Raw genomic sequence first — 17,776 nt, forward strand, 5'->3', positions numbered from 1 at the left:
TATGAAATTTAAGAATTAGTTGATGCTAAGAGACTTTCATCATGATAACCAATTCATCATAACTATATAACCACATGAGTCGTTCAATCTTAGGCTTTGTTTGGGACAACTTTCTTACTGCTTTCACGATTTTCTTGTGCTAGAAAGCTGGTTTATGTAGCAGCTTTCAGAGATTATTTTCTTCACTGTAATTTTATAATCACATTTTAAAAAAATTATAGACCATTAATCTTCAAATTATTAATACAAATATCTAAAATTCCACTTCATAATCATACAAGATGATTGACACATATAAGTTTTATTTGTTTACATAATCAATTTTCAATTCCTAGCAATCTCCCTCCCCCATTTGTTCAATTATAATATACACTTAAATCTAGCAAATTACAGGTAACTGTGAAACTGCTTGGCAAGGTTCAGCTCATGCAAGGGCTGGCCAAAGACATCATAAAACACCATCTTCGCACTTGTTTCAGTAATTTGCATAGACATGAAACCCTGGCCATCATAGAAGAACTGCAAATTGTCATCATTTGGAATATAAGTCCCCCTCCATGCCTTCGAGCCGCCGCCGCTCGTTAAGTAATGAAGCGAGCTGCAAATTCGGCGAAAAAAATCATGTGAGTATGTTCTCATGCTTTTGGTATCATGGTGATGCACTTAGGTTTTGTTTGGGACAACTTTCTTATTGCTTATTAAAGCAACTTTTTAGTACAAAAATTTAAAACTTTCCACTGAAAGGCTGCTTTAAGAAGCAGTTAGAAAGTCATCCCAAACGAAGCCTTAGGCTTTGTTTCGAATATCTTTATTACTGCTTTCTAAAATAACTTTTAAATATAAAAAACTAAAAAACTATTTTATAAAATAATAAAAAAACTGTTCCCAAATAAAACTTTAATGCAAGGCTTGGATTGTTTACCTATCTCTGCTGCTAATGTGCTCCAGGCAATGGTCATGCCCGTTAATGTAAAGATCAACTCCATTTTCCTGTAATTATTTCATAAAGATTTATCATAATTAGGTAAAGAAAATTTTAATTTAATTTAATAAAGATTCCTCATAATTAATGACTCTTATTTATATGATGAAGTATATCTATTTAATTAGGAATTTTCCCAAAAAAAAAAAATTAGGAAGAAAATTAAATAAGAATATTCCATTTCATTTTTTTTATTTGAATGGCTTAAAAAATTTTACACATGTTAATTTTTTAATGATATTTTTATATTGTTGATAAACATTTTAATAATTTAAAATTTTATCATATATTTCATAATAAAATCTTTATTATTTTTGATTTTATATGCAAATGGAAAGAGGAAAAACATGATTGATCATGATTCATGAAGAAATTATTCTATGCGGACGCCGAACGTCATTCGGAGGCCAACCAAAATACATCACGTCATCCTCTGCTCAGTATCGCAGTTCGGTACTGCTCGATATCGTGGCTCGGTACTGCTGATGTGGCACATTCTGATTGGCATCCGGACAATATTTTGTGCCCGTTCTCCGCACATAATAATTTCTCAGATTCATGATAGCATTCTAAAGCCGTCGGATTTATCTCGAGATGAGTGTACGTCAATCTCAAAGTGAGACTTCGTTAGGAGCAGCTTTCTTACCACTTTTGAAAGCAGCTTTCTAGTACAATAATTTTTAGTTCAAGAAATATTTTTACATGAAAGCCGCTTTAAAAAGAAGTAAAAAAGCTGTCTCTAATGAACCCAAAATCCGATAACTTTAGAACCCATCCTGATTAAAATCTAGTTAGGACATCCAAATTTTTTTAAAAAATTTACAAATCAAACCACATAATTTCTTATCATTTACACATAATAAAATAATTAATCACCTTAAGAATTGGGAGGAGATTCTCCAGCAGCTCTTCTGTATCACCATGCTCGCTCACACTTCTCATTGTATGATGACCAACCACAAACTTCCAAGCCGCTCTCGATTCTTTCAATGCTTCATCCAAATCCTTCATTTTCATACAGACAAATTTTGTATTATGCATAATTAATTATCTAATAATGATGCACTAATTAAATCATTTTTTGATACAGACCTTCAGAAGATTATCAATATATTCTTCCCGAGGAGATACTTCTCTCCAGTCATAATGATGATTCTCTGGTTCAGTCCAATACTTCACAACAAAGGGCGTCGTATCCACAAAGAAGAAATCAGCAATTTCTAAATTAAAAAAATTAAAGTTAAATTTCTTAAACCGTGAAATTATAAACAAAATAATCCAATAAGCAGCTAACCAGCATCAAGAACAAAAGATCTCAAGCAGAGCCATCTGCTATCAATGTTCTGAAGAACAGGGCTTAGCTGCGCCAGAACATCTCCTCTGTAGTCATGATTCCCCAGAACTATTAATTAACAGAAATGGAATTAATTAACCATTTTTTAATACAGAATAGAATCGGGTTAATCAATTATTATTACCTGAAAACCATTGCGTCTGTAAACTCTTTGCCGTGAAGATATTGGTGAAGGATTCCTCAAACGCCTTATCGTCAACTCCCGTTAATCCATTCTCGTAGAAATTATCTCCTGTAGATATCACAAAATCGATGTCGAGTTCCTCACCAATCTCTCCCATCTGCACATTTTGTAAGATTTCTTTCGGAATAAAGATCAATGGATCAAATAAAATGAGAAGAAGTTCATGAATTGCCTTTTCTGCGACTTGGGACTGGTTGAATTGGCCTTTTCTTCCCCAGTCTCCGACGACGAGAAGGCTCAGAGAGCCGTCGTTCTTCGCCGGATGAAGAATTCTCTGAAGCTCTGAAGAAGATGAAGAGAAGAGGAATGTTAAGAGGAGGAGGAGGAGAGAAGCAGTCCGAGAAGTCGGAGCCATGGCTTTCTCTACCTCCACGCCTCTGGCTGATCAAAGCAACCGGTTTTTTCTTTGCTATTTTTATATCGTCGGTGGTTTCTTCAGAGATGGAGAAATAGATGCGTTTGTGTTAAGGAAGACCATGAAAAAAAAATATAAATGAATATATTTATTTATCAAATTTTTATTTTTAGATAGGATTGATAAAATTTTAAGAATAAATAATTAAAAAATAGGAATGAAATTCTTATCTTTAAATTTGTGCTTGAATTAGTAAAATATATATTATATTAATTTTAACATAAATTTAAATATAATAAAAATTGAGATCAATAATATATAAGTCGCCTAGAGCTTGGAGATTGGGCAAAACACGCATCAAAGAAATTTTGACAATTGCCTCTTCTCTTATAAGAAACACCTCACCAAAGTAAAGGTGTGGATGAGCTGAGTTAAATTTTTTTATTTAACTTTGACTTGTTAATTTAGTAAACTAAATATGAGGTTAAGGTTATTAAAAAATTTTATAAAAATTAAAATTTAAATAATATTATTATTTATGTATATTGACAAGTCATTGAAAAGACTCTTTCACCAGACATGAATTTCAATGCATATTCGATTTAAAAATATTAAAAATTAAAATTAATATCATTCAAACACCGATTTCAACAAACTAGAGTCGAACTATACGTCTAGAACCGACTAACCAAACTATATCAAAAAAGTCCAATCCGAGTTCGATTGATCCCAGATCAATCACTTTATATGTATTATGTAGAGATGTTATTGTTATGGAACGATAAATCAAATACAAAAAAGAAATAGTAAAGAAAATTCAAACATATTCTTACAATCAAAATTTGTTCCAGGGAGCACTCCCCCCGAAAACCCCCGCAGGGGTGCTGCCCCTTGACCCTATAACCTGACCGGGTAGGACGAATCCTGCAAGGGGCACTACCCCCTTGGACCCTCGACATATGTCTAAAATGTATAACGATCAAGGATATGAACAAATAGAGATCGAAAGGCAGTCTTCGGAACAAATTTTAGTTGTAAAGTTATTTGTGAAAAAAAAAATAATCTCTACACATTTACTTATAAATTTGCCTCATCTGAAAATTAAGCCATGTTCCGTCCATGATCCTCAAACCACTAACTATGATAGCTTAACTAAGACCCTCCTTATATCATAATTGCTCGACTATGATTCTCCAACTATATAAAAATATTATGTAATGTTAAGATAATAAACTCTCTAATTTTTTTTTACTACTAATATTTTGCAAATGAACAGATATGTTGCTGAATAAAAAAAAATATGTGCTTAGCTTATAAAATATAACTGAATTTATTTGAATATGAAAAATAAATAAATTTTTTGGGCGGCCCTATTCAAGATGATAAGCTTGCATCTTTTGCATCTCGCACTATCTCCCTTTTACACTCTTCCTCTCTTTATTTATTATATTCTAAAGCCACCCAATTTCTCCAATCATGCTAGCCAAATTTCACGTTCAAAATCACTTTAATCAATAAGAGTGTTTGGGAGGGCCGAGCTTTTATAAAAGTGGTTATAAAATTACTTTGAATAAAGCAATTTTTTCAAAGCGGTTTCAAAGCAGTTTTTAATATAATTTTTTCTTAAGTAATGAAAAAAAATTTCTCAGATTTGAAATGCAAAATAATATAATGTTGTCCAAATGAAATATAAAATTATTTAGTAAAATTAAATATTTAATTATGTTCAAATTTAAAGTTTGAACTGCCAGTCGAAATATTTGAATTTCCACTTGACTCCGTTTAAATTTTCTTTAAATAATTATCCTTTTAATTTTCAATTAATTTTAACGACCAAAATTTAAATTAAAGCAGATTTTCCGTGGAAAATAAAAATAAAAATAAAAATAAGATGCTCAGCAGAATCGGTTAAGGATTTCAGCAGCGAATATTCGATGAATATGCGGGGAATTAGCTGCCGTGAATCTCGAATATTCCATCCACGGGTGTAGGCTTTAACCTGGAATAAAGCCGTTTTATCAACATAGGTCCCGTTTGATTGGCTGCACTTTTTTATTAAAAAGAATGTCGACCTCTTGTGAGAAATAATTTTTTTTATTTATTTAGGGTCATATATGTGTAAAAATTATTGCGTCCTCCCATCTGACGTAGAGATACATCCTTCCACCGCCAAAAAATTCGGTTTTTGCTCGGTATTGCTAGGTATTATTTGATAATAACGAGGAATATCATCATGTGAATACCAATACCGAGTTATACCGAGCTATACCGATTAATACCAAGTAATACAAAAAAATACAGAGTTTTTTCGTATTTTTTTGTATTGCTCGGTATAGCTCGGTAAAACTCGGTATTGGTCTTCACATGATGATATTTCTCGTTATTGTTTAGTATTGCTCGTTATTTGCTAGGTATTTCTCGTTTTTTAGCGCGATTTTAGCTACGGGAGGACGTATCTCTATGTCAGGTGGGAGGACGCAATAATTTTTTCATGTGAGACTTGAATTCAAGATATTTTAATTGGTAATAAAAATTCTCAATCAACAGATCAAGATGCGCTCCATATAAAAAAGAAATTTAAAATAATATTATAAGTATGATCATTTTTTCGTAAGTTGAATATCTATTTTTTCACTACATAAATCATGAATGTTTGAAAAGCAATAAGAAATTACTCAAACAAAAATATAATTATGACTTGAAAAACAAATAAAAAATACACAAAATAAACCCGGAAGTCACTCTACATTTACTTTTATATCAATATATTTTTTGGAAATTTACATATATATCACTTTATTTCATGCTATTTACATATCTAACATCCAAAACATTAAAATTACATGCCTATCACCCATATACAACTTTAATGTCAAATATACGACCCATATAATTCATTTCTACCATTCATATCATCATATAAATTGTAATATTTCATTTCTATGCACCTAAATTTGTTCTATGGGTGGTAATCATGTAATATTAATGTTTTGATTGTTATATATGTAAATAGCATGAAATAAAGTGGTATGTATGTAAAACCCCCTATATTTTTTTATACTTTTATATCAATACTTCAAATGTTTTATGCTCTTGATTAGGGTCCATTTAGAAGGATATAATTGTTTGTTCTTATGCAATTATTATCATAAAAATAAATTTTAAATCAAATTTTTTTTTTCATATACTAAATATTTTTTGAGATAGATTAAGAAATGAGTACTTACATGAAAAGATTGGGTAGCTCTAGTGACAGATAAGATTAAATAGTCACCTTTGATGATTTGATCACATAAAATGTTGGCCTTCTTATAGCCAAATTACAGTGTAGATGTCTTAGATCCGCCCTACGTTAAAAAAGGTAGAGGTATTTCTACAAAAATAATAGTTAGAAAGTTTTAAAAACGACATTTTTTATAATATTTAAATGAGAACTTGATTTTTTAATCGAACACAATGAAAAAAAAAAGTTTCTTGTAGCCGACCTCAGGTAGTTGGATAAAAACTTGATGTTGTTGTTGTTGTTGTTGTATACTCTATAAATTTGATTATAAAACACCAAGACTAGTAATAATAACAAAGTAATTTAAAATTTATATAAATTTTAATTTTAATTTGATTAAAGTTTTATTTGTAATAACTTTTTATTGCTTTTTAAAACGTTTTTCAGTATAATTTTTTTTTAATTAGAAATTTTTATATTAAAAAAATTTACTTTACAAAATAATAAAAAAAATTATTCCAAATAAAAAGACTTCACATTTCTTCACAAATTTTCTATGAACAAGTGATCAGAGATCGAATAGAAGTTTGGGATCAAAATAATTCTTATCCAAGTTCGGCACAACTTTTCTCCAAAGAAGAATTCAGTTAGTGGATCTCTTAGGTTTTCTTCCAAACACTTAGAATATATTCAATAAGTGCATTAAAAGTTAAACTTTGAATTTTTATAAATAAAAATATGCAAAATAAGATCTCTTGATTTGACTAAGGCTTCACTTGGAATGATTTTCTTACTGCTTTTTAAAGTAGCTTTCTAGTATATTTTTTTTATGTACTAAAAAGCTACTTTAAGAAACAGTAAGAAAGCCGTCCCAAACGAATCCTAGAATTGATGAATAGATTACAATTATCAAAGCAAATTAATGGATACTTGCAAGAGTTAAAATAGGCTTGCTAAGGGGTTAATAGAGATCTAAAAGGTTTATAGAGACTCAGAAGGATTTGTGGAGGCCTATTAAATCATTTGAATGCAACTCAAAAATAAATATTTTTTGCAAAGCAACAATAAAATTGTGAATGCTTGTTGAGTTTGCAAACACCCATTAACCTAAAAAAAATTCATATTTATATTTTTAATAATTTATGTTTGTGTTATTAACTTTATTATTTCATTAAGGAAGTTAAAGGTGAGCTTCATGCTGAGAAATAGACGAATTAACTTTCCTCATAATCCACTGAGGCTTAGGGTGATTGGTGGGAGTGTACGGTTGGGAACCCCTCATCCCGGGTTCGAATCCCATCTACAACGGCCTCGCCTATTCAGTGGGGCAATGCAAGTGTGGGCCCGATGTCAGTGGGTGGCCTCGCTAGATTCCGCTAAGAGATTAGTTACACCACCAAGTGCTCCATTTGGAGTGGCAATGGATAAATACCCCCGTTCAAAAAAAAAAAAAGGCAACTTTCCCTATAGCTTTTTAGACTATTATATATCTCTTAGATTTCGTTTTGGATCGACTTTTTTATTGCTTCTTAAAACAGCTTTTTAGTAAAAAATTTTGGAAATCTATTTTAAGAATCAATAAGAAAGTTATTCTAAGGCTTCATTTGAGTTTATTCTTCATCCTCTTTCTCATTCAGATTTATGATAAAAAAAAAACCCTTGTGTGAATTAAGCCTCCAATATTCAAACAATGCTTAATTTTATATCTAATAATATCATATCAAAACACAATCAATCAACACAATAAAAGGAAGAAGAAACATTACCAGAAATCTCTTCATTTCACATGATCTTCAACTATATTTTCCAAGATAATCGTGGTCCGTTTAAATGAGAAAATGATTACGGTTGGTTTTCTTTTTAGGTAGGTTTATTTCTCTTTTGTTCTATATTTTAAGAACTTTTATTACGTCCGGTGTAAGGACATAGAGGAACGTCCGGTTGGAGGAAAAATCCCGTCAAAAAATTCGGTATTTGCTTGGTACAACTAGGTATTATTTGATATTAACGAGGAATACCGCTCTTTGAAGACCAATACCGAGTTGTACTAACTGTACCGAGTTGTACAAAGTTTTCCTAGGAAAAACTCGGTATAACTTTTGTATAACTCGATATTTCTCGGTTTAGCTCAGTATAACTCGGTATTGGGTCTTCAAATGATGGTATTCCTCATTATTGTTTGGTATTGCTCGGTATTTGCTCGGTACAACTCGTTTTTTGGAGGGATTTGGCCTCCGACCGGATGTTCCTCTACGTCCGGTCAGAGGACGTAATAATTGTTCTTTTTAACATGTTATTATGCATAACTTTAGAATGAAGAGGTTGAACGTATTAATGATATACGAAAATTCAGCACACAAACAGACAATTTTTCTCCTCAGGAGAAAATAAGATCCGCATAACCTTTTCAAATGTAAATGAAAAGTCAAGATGAGCGAATATGTGTAATAAAGTTTCAATTCGAAAAATGAGAGTTCAGGTTGACTAGTTTAATAAATGGGTTGGGTCGTGCATTATTAGAGTTGAACCGCCAATTAGGTTTAACCTAAAATTGACCAGTTTAATATTATTTTCTTTCTTTAATATTTTACTATAATCTTCTTATTTTTATCATAAAATTTATGATTAATAAGCTAATAAAAATATTTTTTTAATATAAATCGGCCATCTAATCAATTTCAAGTTGCTAGCGAGTTGAATAATTATTAGGTCAGGTGTCCTGACGTAGCTCTATGTTCAAACGCCAATAACATGTCGCCACGTGCTCTTACTCTTTATCGCGAGGCCCAACAACCCGACTCGGACCGAAACCCGATATTGCTATGTTCGCGTATTGCTAGGTATTGCTCGGTATTGTTCGGTATTGCTTGGAAAGAACGAGAAATACGGCTTTGTTAAGACCAATACCGAGCAATACCGAGTAATACCTAGCAAAACTGAGGTATTGTTCAGTATTGCTAGGTATTGGTCTTCACAGAATGATATTTCTTGTTATTGCCGAGCAATACCTAGCAATATCCCGGTCTGCACAAATCAGCCAATACATAGCAATCCCGCGACCAGTCCGGGTCGGGTCGTCGGGCCGCGCGGTAAATAATAAGGGAACGTATCACCATTTTTCCGGCGTCCGAACGTAGAGCTACATCAGGTCACCGGACCAAATAAAAATTCTAGCGAGTCAGATTCAATTATAATTTTTTTTTTTTTTTACTTGTTTATCCAACAGGTCAAAAAAAGATTTGATGTTCTACTTCTCTCTTTCTATTTGTGTGTTGGATATTCGTGCATCGCTAAGATAAAAAATTTACTCACTCTACCGCCACGAATCTTTCAGACCGCAACACTAGTTATTGTCGAGCAATATCGAGCAATTCCTAGCAATACCCCGGTTAGCACAAATCAGCCAATACATAGCAATTCCGTGACCGGTCCGGGTCGGGTCGTCGGGCCGTGCGGTAAATAATAAGAGAACATGTCACCATTTTACTGGCGTCCCCGAACGTAGAGCTACATCAGGTCACCATACCAAATAAAAGTTCTAGCGAGTCAGATTCAATTATGATTTTTTGTTTTTTGACTTGTTTATCCAACAGGTCAATTTCGACCTGACCGAATATAGACGGCAATAAGCCAAATTAGTTTAAAGGCACCTCATAATTGCCACCGTTTATAAATTGCTATAAATATGTTATGTGTGCGTTATAATCTCCCAAAGATGCGCCGAAAATTTAATTAGTAACGGCCACGGCCTTTGATGGTCCCCACATAGAGCACGTCGACCAAACAGACATAAAAAAATTGAAGAATTTCGTATTTCCAGATGTGCATCTGACTCAGCATCAGATGAGCTGCATTATTGCGTCGATTACAGCCATACGGAAAGGAGGTAGAGCCCGACTTTCGGGCCCACATTTAAATACTTTAACATGGTCACATTAATTAGCCATTTGCTCGTAATAAATATTAATAGGAAAGACGATTCATCATATCATTTGAACGAATCTTGACGAGATGGGCGATCAGGAATCATTCCTTAAGGCTGAGAATTTATCGACCTTTATTGCATACAAATTTCAGCGGTTTGTGGGGAATAAGTTCCCACTAATAATAGTTAAAAAAAGGTACGATCTTGTGGCTGTGTATGATTGCACTCAAAAGTTGTTTATGACTTTTTTAGAAAGGAAGTTAGGCTGCTTCCCTTAAAGAGAGTCACGGAATTATTGGAGATTAAATGTTTGTTTAGTACAACTTTAGTATTTTATTAAATTAGCTATGTAATTAATATATAGAAAATAATTTTGTTATTATGATTGCATAAACTAATTTTTATTAAAGATTTAAAAAAATGAAAAAGCAGTAAGAAATAAATAGCAAATGAAATTGTGATTGTTATTTGAAAAATGAAGCAGCCAAAATGCTGTTCCAAACAGACCCTATGACTTTCAGACTTTATTTGTGGTAGCTTTCTTAAAGTTTTACCATTTTAGATCGCAACTATAGTTACTGTTTGGCCACTGCTTTCAAGAATTTTTTGCGTAAGAAAACTGCTTTCTACAGCTGCTTCAAAAGTTTAATTTCTCCGCAATAGTTTTATAATCATCTTTATAAAAAGTTGCTATTGTCCCAAACAAATCATAATTATTCAACAAGTACTTATATCGATCATTAAATTTAATTAGGTCATATTTGGAGCAGCTTTCTTATTGCTTTATTTTGTAGAACACAATCATAATTTCTATTTGACTACTTTTTTTTTTTTTGCTAATTTTAAAAAAAAAATTATGTACTAGGAAGTTGCTTTCTACTATAACCTTCATAGAAGTTACTTTACTCACAACAACTTTATAATCATAAACATACCCTTAATTTATAGTGCCCTTTTGCACAAAAAGAAAAAAAAAAAGAAGATTAAATTTCTCATGCTAGAGTTTATTACAAGAGCTTATGCAGCTCAACTCAAAATTGATTTATAGGTTGATTCCACATTCTACAATTTTTATGTGTGTGTTGCAGGCTTAGAAATTCGTAGCAATGTTAATGATATGCAAAAATTCAACACACAAATATACAATTAAGACGACAAAAAAGATCAAAATTTTGACATGGGAAATCCTTAAAAGATAAAAACCACAGGGTCGTGCCCAGTTAAAATGATTCCACTATTGTTTGAATGGGTCACAAAGAAAAAAAAGGAGGATACAAGTAAGTCCAATATAAATAGATATATTGAAAAGATATTTTATTCCAAAGAAAAAAAGGAGGATACAAGTAAGTCCAATATATATAGATATATTGAAAAGATATTTTATTCCAAAGAAAAAAAGGAGGATACAAGTAAGTCCAATAAAGAACCAAACCAAAAATTAAAATTCGACAACCAACAAAAAAGAGGCAATCAATAGAGAATGAAGTAAGAGCCAGCTGGGCTCAGCCATTGGCATGAAGCTTTCTGCAAACACCTAGAAGCTAGGCAAGGATCATGCAGAGGAGGAATCAAGCAACAACCATCAAACATATCAATAAAAAATACTATATATTTTTTTATTTTTTTTTTATTTTTTTTTAAACAAAGACATATATTAAATAAACATGAGAACGGTTACATCAGCGAAAGACCCAAAAATAAAAGGAAAAAGGCAGAAGACAACCTAAATTGGGCTTAGTACATGACCGAGGCTCCCAGCACCCCTGAAGCCTCGCACGGACCATCCAATCAGGTGAAGTCAGCGCCCCAAAAATTAACCAAACTCAACGAACAACACCAGAGGTTGCCACCTACTCAACGACGAGAGTAAGACCCTCAGCCACATCATAGCCCCATAAACCCGACCATATAAATCATAAAGGCAACCCGAAGCAAACGTAAGAGAAAAAAAAAAAACAAAAAAATTACATTTAACAGAATAATCATTTTCTTCTACGACCCCTCCACGAAAATGGCCACGGGAAGCAACCGAGCAAACTGGCCTATCTCGTACCAAAGTGAACTCGTTACCAGGATCAGAACCACCACAGAATTCCGGAGACGCCAAGCCGCAATCCGAAAAATCGGATTCATATTCAAACTCAGAAGAACCATGTAGCCAATCTACATGGTTCCTAATATCAAAACCCGAGTTATCCCCCAATCGATTGGCAAAAGTCTGCGTATCAACCAAATGAACAGGAACATCAACAAAATTATTAGAGCAGGTCGCACTATCATTTAATTTTACCACCCGCTCACTCTCAACATTAGTAACCCCATTCACAGCCGGTAGCACATCAATCTCGATGTCAGGCGTCGAATTCACAGAAAAATTATTCACAGTCACCACAGATCCAACCGCCACAACATTACTAACATTAACACCAAAGGAAATTAAACTGGGATCCACAATCACCCCAGCATCAATATCAGTTAAGACGCCACCACCCAACCCATCGGAAACAACCAAAGGATCACGGGTCCCCAAAGCATCAGGAGAATTAACCGAAAATTCAACAGTGGGCAAGGCATCAAACTCCATAGCATTAATATCAATATCACAGTTCAAAACCCCTTGAGCTGAAACAACATCACCAATACCCGCAATATTATCACCAGGGATAACAATCGGGACAGAAGAAATAACGGGGTTACCGGAATTCATTAAGGGATTAGACACCGAGGCCAACGGCTGGGGATCCGAAACCACAGCCGGACGTAAATTAGGAAAAAGCTTAGAACATTCCGATTTCTTATGACCCATAACCTTACAATGTTGACAAAAATTTGACATACCCTCAAAAGTAATTTTCTGCACATACCCCATCTTCTCCGTACCCAACCAAACAGAATCATGATAAGATTTAAAAATATCAATTTCAACAAGAACACGAGCTACTGAGGGACGGGATCCAGAAGCCGTGGCATTATCAGTTTGAATCGGACGACCAAAAATCGAACCCAGCCCAAAGAGAATACGAGAAGAGAAAAGGTGAGGAAGCAAACCCGAAAAAGAAAGCCAAACATGGATGATCGGCGACTCCTCTGAAAGGTCCAGATGAGGCGACCATTTAATCACTTTCATGAAACAGCCATACACAAAGTAAGAATGGTGAGCAAAAACCCTACCATAATCCAGATCATTAGAAAGCTTGATCAAAACGTTTGCTTGGTCCAACAAAGTAACCGAAAATTCACCGGACAACTTAAGATTGAAAAAAAACCTACGGATAGAATCCAACACCGGCCGTTTAAGGGGAAATTTCCCCACCAAAGCAAACTCAAACGGTTTAGCAAGATGTAAAAATTCATCTTCCGAAAACCACAACGCAGGCATACCTCGAATCGAAGAGATACGAAAATCCGGAAAACACTTCGACTCATCGGAACCAGACAAAGCATCTTTGAAGGATTTCAAATGCTTACCCTCCAAGAAACCAGGATCTAACATTTTTTTTGCCATGAAAACAACACCGTCGGAGAAGAAGGCGGAGGCCGAACGAAGGCGGCTAGGGCAAAAGCCCTAGCCAAAGGGCGAAAACCCTAGCAGACGAAAAAACATATCGCTTTTGATCCGACAGTTATAAAAAATACTATATAATATATGAAAATTTTATATAAAGTTTAGGGTTTTGAATAGTCTATTTTTGACTTTATAAAAATGTAAGTTAAATAAATATTAAAAACTTTATGCTTATTTATTTAGTGATTCAAGCCAAGTAATACTTGGGCTTCGTTTGTGATAGCTTTCTTATTGCTTTCTAGTACTATTTTTTTTTTCAAAAAATTTTAATGCTAAAAAGCTGGTCTAACAAAAGCTGTATCAAATGAATCCTATAATTTGCTCAAACCTTTTTATTATTAAATAATTTTATAATTTAAAAGCCATTTTCTATAACATATAATCTTTAAAGATTTAATATTAACCGCCTCCTCCTTATATAATACTTCTCTTATAAATAAAATGTAATCTAAACAATTATTTTTAAAAAATTTATCACAACTTTAGAAAATTTAACCTTTTAATTTTCTTTTAATTTAAAGCACTCTAATTAATCCTCCCTTCTTTAAGGTTTTATTTGGGATGACATTTTTAATGCTTTCTAAAGCATCTTCTTAATACAAAATTTTTAGTTCAAGAAATTTTTATACTAAAAAATAACTTTACAAAGCAATAAGAAAGCTATCCCAAACAAAATTAAAATGAAGGTTTCAAATGGGGGGTTGAACTTCAATGGACTGGGAGTTTATTAACTACTTGGCCTAGATTGGAAATATTTTTTTTCAGCTTCTAGCGACCTTGAGTTTATTTAATTTAGGCATTGTTTGGAATAGCTTTCTTACTGTTTTCTAATTCAATTTTCTTGAACAAAAGTTTTTAGTTCTGATACGTTATCATGAAATTATCTTGATTGGGCACGAATCTCAATGCAAAACCCAAATCGGAAACTTCAAAAATTAAATTCGGAAGCACCTGACTCCGATTTCAGCAAACTTATAGTCAAACTGAGCGTCTCAGAAATACGAACCCAACGACACCAAATTCAACCCAATCCGAGCCCAAATGGGTCCGAATCAAGGACCCGAAGCGTTGTTGGAAGGTTCAAACCTCAATTTGAGTTACCAAACGGTCTCCGATTTTAACAAGCTTATACTCGAATCGAGCGGCTCGATGAGAAAAATCCAACGAGCCCAAGATCACTGAATTCCGACATCATTAAGGCCTTCAAATGTACAACGAACGGTGCATGATCGAAGGGTTCAATATCGGCCGTCCATTCAAACCACTCTCAATTCGCCAATGATCTCACGCCTATTTACAAGCCATGACACTCCAGAAAAACTATAAATAAAGCCCTCATTCTACACAAAAGGGACTCAAGTGAAGAGAGAGAAGAAGAAGAGGAGAAAGGGGAAAAGGAGAATCCTCTCCTCCTCGACCACCGCCGGAGTTCGTCCTACCTCCCGAACACGCCGGGATTCTGCGTAATATTTGGGAGAACTCAGGAATTCTGCCCAACTTCCACGTGATGCTGAAATTCTTCTCAATTTACAACAGAGTTCCCTCCTGACGCCGAAACTCCGCCCAAGTGAAGCCGGAGCTCTCCTCTTCCACCAACAGACGTCGGACTTCTACCCGACGTCAGACCTTCACTCTTCGTCAAGTTTCTACCCGACGCCGAACTTCTACCGGTTATCGAACTTCATTGGATGTCTATGCGAAGATGCATTTCTTTCCATTGTTGGACTTCTACCTCACGCTGTCCTTCTGATCTTCGTCGTCAAACTACAGTCCTTTCGACCTCCGTCGCCCGTCGACTACGGTCCTCCTGACTTATGTCGCCCGCAGACTACAGTCTTTCCGACCTCCGTCGCCCGCCGACTACGGTCCTCCTGGCTTACGTCGCCCGTCGACTACGGTCCTCCTGGCTTACGTCGCCCGTCAACTTCGGTCCTCCTGACCTATGTCGCCCGCCTACTACAGTCTTTCCGACCTCCGTCGCCCGCCGACTATGGTCCTCCTTGCTTACGTCTCCCGCCGACTACAGTCCTTCCGACCTCCGTCGCCAGCTGACTACGGTCCTCCTGACTTCCGCCGCCCGACGACTACAGCCCTTCCAACGAAGCGAATATGTCAATAGTAACTCTTTGTATTTATATCATGTAATGTACTCTATAAGATGTGCATCAAGCTAAGGCCTTCTCCCAAGGAAGGGCCTCATTTGTAATCGACTGCAAATATTAGTGGATTCGTTCAAACTGGGCTAGGCCCCGTGATTTTTTCCCCCTTTTTCAGGGGTTTTCACATAAAAATCTAGGTGTCTCATAAATGCTAGACCCTCTCTCCTTATCTGATTGCGTGCCGGATTTTCGTTCAACGCTAAGACGATAAATATGATATTTCTCTGCTGCCGCGAATACTCCTAGAAGCAACAAGTTCAATTTTTTTGTGGGTGAAAGATCAGCATTGCAGAAGATCATTTTTTTTTGGGTCTCTTTTTTAGTCATTAAATCCAAAGAATTTATTGATGAATTTTGTTAATGCATTCCGCTGCTGTTTAAGTGACCCATCATTTTTTTCGCCGGCCTTCCCATGGCAAAAATTTACCTAATTACCGGCTGATTTTTTTGCCGGAAAATCAACTTGAAAAAGCACATTCTTCTTTCATTTTCACGTTCTTGCCCCCAAGACCAATGGTTTCGCCTACTCCGCCCCCCCTTTGTCAATCAAGATATTTCTTTTTTTTTGCTTATTTCTTTCAATTTATTCGAGATTTAAGAGGTAAAACTCGTTCCCTTTGCTCATTTTTTAGGCAATTTGACCGTCAGAATGCATAATATTTCGTGCTTATAGGGATTATTGTCACTGAATGATTTATAATTTAGAACATCTAGTGATTATCGTAATAGGAGGACAAATTTGTATTTATCTTTTTTATCAATATATTATTTTCATATTAACTGTGCAAGAATCTTGCTATTACGACACTCTCTCTCTAGGCCTACCTTCCATTACTAAGATATTGGTTGAGGTTGATGTAACATGGAAATGTCGTAGTTCCATTTAGTTTTGTTCAAAGGATTATGGCTACAATCAAATAAAGTTGATTGGGAAACTTCCCATATTTTATATCCATCATTAATAAATTGGGTGTGAAAGCTCTTTATGCAGACTTGTCATCAACATTTTATGTCACAATAAACATAACATTGACATATCCTGCTCAACTTTTATTAAATGTTCTTGCAAATTAGGCTTCGTTTGGGACCGCTTTTTATTGTTTGTTAAAATAATTTTTTAGTATACAAATTTTAGCACAAAGAATAATCTTTTTGTACTAGAAAGCAGTTTTAAGAACCAGTAAGAAAACTATCCCAAACGAAGCTTAAATTTGATTATATGTCGTCTACTATTTATCTCTTAATGAGCCTCCTCCAAAACTCGTCGTGTGGCCTAACATATGCAAAATATTTAATATGTTATTAAGAATTAGGTGGTAGAAAACTAACTACAAACATTTACTTGCGAGACATAAGATGTCTTGCTCCCTTAGGCTTCGTTTGGGATGACTTTTTTACTGCTTCTTGAAACACCTTCTAGTACAAAAGTTGAAATTTTTGTACTTGAAAGCTGTTTTAAGAAGCAGCAAAAAAGTCGTCTCAAACCCTAAAAATCAAAATTTCATACATGAAACCACCACATTAAAAATTGGTAGCTTATGAAATCTTTAGTCTATTTAAAGGTTCCTCGTAAATCATGAGGCAGGAGAAAAGTGCCCACAATAGATAACTTAGTAGAAAATAGGAACTCATTGGAATGGGTATAGTGGAATCAGTCTCATTTTTTAAAATTTAATAAAATAGAGTTATGAAATGTATAATCTTCTATATGAAATAAAAAAAAAAAAAGGTCGAACCCGACCTGTGACCCGAAATTGACACCCGTACATGCAGAGTCTGTTTAGGATGGCTGTAACGTTTTATAAAGTTGATTTTGAAGCTATTGTAGAGAAAGCAATCTAGCAACTCTGTTTGTAAAAAGCAATTTTTCACTACAACAATTGTTGAAAAGAAATAAAAAAAAATATCAGTCAAATGAAATTGTGATTGTTGTCTAACAAGCAATGTTACAAGAAAGCTATCCATACCAGCCTCTTAATTTCTACACAATGATATGATAATTTAAATGACAATCTATGCTAAGAGTGAA

The 17,776-nt window shown here is 34.3% G+C and overlaps 1 protein-coding gene across 1 annotated transcript; it reads right to left on the reverse strand.

Annotated features, from left to right (window-relative positions):
- Positions 1 to 322: 322 nt before the first annotated feature.
- On the reverse strand, positions 323 to 2,979 carry LOC110105488 (purple acid phosphatase 17). The gene is made up of 7 exons (XM_020835019.2): positions 2,693 to 2,979; positions 2,461 to 2,617; positions 2,277 to 2,384; positions 2,075 to 2,202; positions 1,859 to 1,987; positions 923 to 990; positions 323 to 598 (listed from the first exon to the last, which is right to left on the reverse strand). Exons 1-7 carry the CDS (start codon positions 2,873 to 2,875, stop codon positions 388 to 390), a joined length of 984 nt encoding a protein of 327 aa, XP_020690678.2. The 5' UTR covers positions 2,876 to 2,979; the 3' UTR covers positions 323 to 387.
- Positions 2,980 to 17,776: the final 14,797 nt, after the last annotated feature.

This window comes from Dendrobium catenatum, unplaced genomic scaffold, assembly GCF_001605985.2.
Source record: "Dendrobium catenatum unplaced genomic scaffold, ASM160598v2 fragScaff_scaffold_621, whole genome shotgun sequence".
NCBI lineage: Eukaryota > Viridiplantae > Streptophyta > Magnoliopsida > Asparagales > Orchidaceae > Dendrobium > Dendrobium catenatum.